The sequence below is a fragment of the Limanda limanda genome, chromosome 3 (genome assembly GCF_963576545.1).
Source record: "Limanda limanda chromosome 3, fLimLim1.1, whole genome shotgun sequence".
Taxonomy (NCBI): Eukaryota; Metazoa; Chordata; class Actinopteri; order Pleuronectiformes; family Pleuronectidae; genus Limanda; species Limanda limanda.
Genome location: NC_083638.1, coordinates 33,386,706 through 33,391,600, shown reverse-complemented (window position 1 = coordinate 33,391,600; position 4,895 = coordinate 33,386,706). Strand labels below are relative to the sequence as shown.

Here is a 4,895-nt window from a genome sequence, read left to right as displayed (position 1 = left end):
TCATTTATTTCCTACAAACTTCTGCTTTGCTCTCAGATAAGACTGCTATTATTTGGTTTGAATGAAACCCCCAGCTCTGTTTGCCGCGACTGAATGTGAAAATGTAGTTTGTAAGTTTATTCTAAGTGTGGAACTGTGATGTAATGTGTGTGCAGGTATAAATATAGAGGCATGGCTGAACAGCGCTCATGCAGATCAATGTCGCTCCGACGCTGAAGCCAGTGCGCCTGTCAGTCTGGGCATGAGTGCAACTTACACACTATCCTCTCTGCCGCACCGCTTCTTATTTTTATTCTCGCTTCATTGGAAAGGCAAACGCCTGTCGGCCGTTTTCAGAGCCAGACCCAAGATGGGCTCCTTGGCGGCTCTGCGGACTGTCCTGGTCCTGGGCCTGGTGACTGGACTGGCGGGATACGCCCCCAGCCTGAACCGAACAGCGGACCGCTGGGAGGCCCTCTACTCCCGGTCTTTGGCACGGATCCCGGGAGAGAAGCGGGAGGAGATCAGCCGGGACAGTGACTACCTCTTGGGAATTAAAAGGTTGCGGCGCCTCTATTGCAACGTTGGGATTGGCTTTCACATTCAGGTGTTACCGGACGGTAGAATAACGGGGATACATAATGAGAATGGTTACAGTAAGTTGTGTCAATTATTTATAGATAAGAAACTGATAATTGGTTTAGCCACCTTTGGCAGTTATTGGTTTTAGAGCGAAGAAACTCACTGTTGATTTATGAGTTTTGAAGAAATGAGAAGTCTTCAGGAGCTAAATTACTTCATTGACATTGTTCTTATCTGGTTTCTTGTTAGTAAATGAATGCTTAAACTCTCAGAGATCATAGGCTTCTGAAGAAGATGATGCTCATTCTTGTCAGTGAACAGCTAAGTTATTAGTCCATGCTTTGGTGCGAACATCTGGAATTCATCCACAGTGCCCCATGAGCACATACTCTATGTGCTGGTGCTTTCTGCCTTGTGTGTAACCAGAGCTTGCTGTGATCCAGGCCGGTGGCCAGCCAGCACCTAAAGTTAGGACACAGAGCATGGACCCATCTGTTAGGATAGATTAACCCCATCGGTCCGGCCCAGGCAAAGTCCTAGTCACATGTGCAGACATGAAGATAACAAACATTTATTTGGCTTACATGTCAAATCTAATCCCTGTAATGCCCTGTTTGTGAATTGTGGTCCCATCAAAGTGACACAATGTGAGCTGTGGAACCTAAAACTTGTTTTCTCTATTTTGCAGCCTGTGTAGGCTACTATTTTGAGACAAGGCATACAAATTCAGGGAGATACATTACAGAATGTCTCCGCGAGGAATTCACGCCACTGTAAGCATTTTCACATTAGAGCATGACAAAGAATACCTAGCCAAGGCCAAGTTAGACTAGCCTATAGGGTTCAGTCAACAGTCAAATTTTTCTGCAGTTAATATAATTTAGCTTATATCCACAGAACTACAAAAGTACATAATCGTTATTTGGTCAGTTGATTGAAGAATTAGCTTCTTTGACTTCAAAATTAATAAATGTTAATGTGAAAAAAACACAAAAAATAACTGAACTGAATTTCATACTTTTTTTTAAAGATTTGAATCCCAGTGTGGAGGTTTGCATAAAATGACTTGATGAAGCCTAGTTTGATCCGGATTTCTTTACTTTAATGTAAAAAATGATCTAGTTTGAATCAGCACTTTGATAGTTTTTAACACTAGACATAATTAGTTTCACATATGAATTAGCCAATAACTTAAATGTAAACTGTCATATAAGTCAGCTTCAAATAGTTGACAAACCTTGCAGCACCTGACACATATTTAGACAGGTGATTTGTTATTGCAAGAATCTCAGATAAAGAAGGAATTATTTAGCTTTCTGTTGAGCTCCAGACTGTCCAGCTCGTCATCTGCGACTCAGAGCAATGTCAGAGTCACTGAGAATCAGATCCAGCTATCAGACCAGCATGTTTCAGTGTGTGGTCTGTTTCTCCTGAAGGTCTTCTGCAGATCTCTCCAGTGGAGAGGGGAGTTGTAACTCTGCTGGGTGTGCGCAGTGAATTATTTGTGGCCATGAACCGACGAGGAAAACTCTATGGATCTGTGAGTGAACGAACACTGTCACATCACTGTATCAAACACCCGTAAACAAACACACACACACAACGTTTTTTAGAAAACAAAGACTTTTACTTGCAATTTCACCAATTTTGCTCTGTTTCCCAGATCCAACAAAAAGTGTCAGGTGTTTTAATTCTTTAATAATTTTTTTGCTGGTGTGTCCCTTTGTAACACTTAAAAACCTTGAATAAGAGAGTAAATGTGGAGCAGCATCAGAAGCACTAAGCAGGATCCCTGGACCTGAATATCAGTAAGGAGACTCAACACAGGGAAAACATGACATACATTTACTGCATAGTGAAACACATAAACTGCAATTCATATACAATACAGCATATATTATATACGGTCTGAAGAATTGACTCTTACCTAAAAACCTGACTACTAGTTAGAATCCCTGTATCTTCCAACAGGTCAGCAGAGTTAGCTTACACTACCATGAAATTCAGGTAACAAAATCTGAGCGAAGCAGGTAGTATAATTGAAGGGCGGGCAGCAAGATGGCAGACAGGTAAAAAAACTCACCACAGAAGGTAGGACGTCCCTCCCCCCTCTGGCTGGGTAGTGTCACAGCAGTTCGCTCAGTTGGCCTGATACAGTGTCATTCAAGGATACAATCTCGCTCTATATCACTTACACTTTATACACTATTGTAGCCTCAAGAATTTACCTTCTTTGCTGTTCTAGCATGGCATACATGGTGTCAACATTCAAAAAAAGTTCTAAAACCAATATATAAAACCGTCCCAATTGTTCACACAGTGTTGTCAATACGAACTATAGTCTTGGTCTTGAGTGACTTCCCTTAATATTATTCAAGTCACTCTTCGTTTCTACTTAAGAATATATGTACCATTTTAAATTTCTCTAACAAAACTTTCTCAAACTTTTTGAAAATCACGGTGGGGTTCAAGCCCGGGTTTCAGAAAATACACAAAACAAATCCAGTTACTGATTGGATCAAAATTAAGCAAAGTCAAAGTGTTGTTTAACAATAAGGAAAACTGATCAAATGAACTACACAAATAACCCAACATATTTTAAAAGGCGAAAAAATGCCAGTAAAGTTCCTTGGAAATGCATGATTACCACCAACTCTGAAACACACATTTCTCCATATGTAAATCTAAATGAAAAAAAAGTAATTCCTCTACAAAGTACCAGCAGTTAAGTTTTATAAAAATGTGTTGTTTTACCCTGATAACTGATGTTACCATGGTTGCCATCAAGTGATTTACACATTATCTAAGCTTGTACTCCTTCAGACATTTTAGTCATTCTCTAGTTTGAACTTAGGTAGTTGAATCTCAAAGTTGGTTAATTACTAAATTCAGTTGGAAAAGGCCATTAATTGTTATTCCTCTCAGTGAGAGAAAAGAGCACAGTCAGAGAGGATGATGTCTGACTGCACTCACATAATTTACCCTTTCTCATACAATCTCTGACAGGAACAACTGCTGTACAATAGTCCTGCAGTGAGAAATAAAGTCATTGTTTGATAATTATCACATTGAACAATACAGTCTTAACATTTCCCCCAAAATGTCCCTAGAATCTTTGTCTTCTCTTTGCCTTGAAACAATTAACATTTTAAATAATCCCTCTATCTGCCTCTTCCCTCTTCCAGTTACACTACAACAATGAGTGCAAGTTCAGAGAGAATCTCCTCGCCAACAACTACAACGCCTACGAGTCGGTGGCCTACGCAGGGATGTACATCGGCCTGAGTAAGAACGGCAAAACAAAAAGAGGAAACCGAGTGTGCCCCGCCATGACGGTGACACATTTCTTACCAAGAATATAATCATAAATAGACTTCACCTCAATGTGGAGGCAGCAGGAGGGAGGGAACTCCAAACTATGATGCACTTTCACTCCAAGCGTTATGCAAGTGTATGATATTTGATCTTTTTATATGTATATTCCTTTTTTCTAATTTATGTTTAACGACAGTTTTGTATTTTTAGGAGTTTTCATTTTATTGTGGGGGATCAGACTTATTTGTTTAAATTTTTTTAATTTATCAGATATTTGCTGCAACTGAATGAAATCGTATTTCAGAATTTTGTCCGCACTGATGTCAATATGCAACAGTGAACGGGAAAAATGTACCACTTAACTATGTTTTTTTATTTACAACAAAACAGGGCCTGTTGAGTCTCAGCCTTCGAAGAGAATTAAGTTGCAAATCTGGTGTCAACGATTGCCCAATGCAGCAGGTCTTTTGTATGGCACTGGAGCCTAATTGAAACCCTATCACCTTTCTGCCAGAGAGAGAGAAGGAGCGATAAAAGGGAAAGACAATGTGTGACAGTGTGTGTGTGAGATAGTGTGCGGGTTTGTGTGTGTATGTATGTGTGTGTGTTGGGGGTGTTGGGGGTTGTTGAAGAAACCCCACCACCTCCACTAGTCTATTTATAGCTTTGCCAAGGCTGGTGAACTCTGAACTTTTCTGCCGTCAATCTCAGTCAGATCTATAAGACTGACGATAGAGAGGCATCCTCTTTGACATTATATAAGTGGGAAGTTTGGGGATTTTAAAGGCAGTTTCAAAGCGCTCAAATGCAAGTGAGAAACCATAGCCCTGACTGAGGAATGGGAACTGAGGAACTATGTCAGGTTATTTCTGATTGTTCAGTAGCGATGGGAATGGAAGAAATCAGTCTGCATGCTATTACTCAGGATATGGTTACGTACGTAAATTGCAGAGATATGACCTTTATTGCTGAGTTGTTGTGCCATAGTTTGTCTCCACATGACATTATCATTTATCTAG

General features: G+C 40.2%; 1 protein-coding gene across 1 annotated transcript; it reads left to right on the top strand.

Annotated features, from left to right (window-relative positions):
• The first annotated feature begins 241 nt into the window (after window positions 1–241).
• Window positions 242–3,923, top strand: fgf4 (fibroblast growth factor 4). The gene is made up of 3 exons (XM_061068767.1): window positions 242–635; window positions 1,998–2,101; window positions 3,747–3,923. Exons 1-3 carry the CDS (start codon window positions 242–244, stop codon window positions 3,921–3,923), a joined length of 675 nt encoding a protein of 224 aa, XP_060924750.1.
• The last annotated feature ends 972 nt before the right edge of the window (window positions 3,924–4,895 follow it).

Coding starts and splice junctions, on each gene's coding strand:
- fgf4 (XM_061068767.1), top strand. CDS start 242: ATGAGTGCAACTTACACACTATCCTCTCTGCCGCACCGCTTCTTATTT. Junction 636..1,997: donor ACATAATGAGAATGGTTACA/GTAAGTTGTGTC, acceptor TTTCTCCTGAAG/GTCTTCTGCAGATCTCTCCA. Junction 2,102..3,746: donor GAGGAAAACTCTATGGATCT/GTGAGTGAACGA, acceptor TCCCTCTTCCAG/TTACACTACAACAATGAGTG.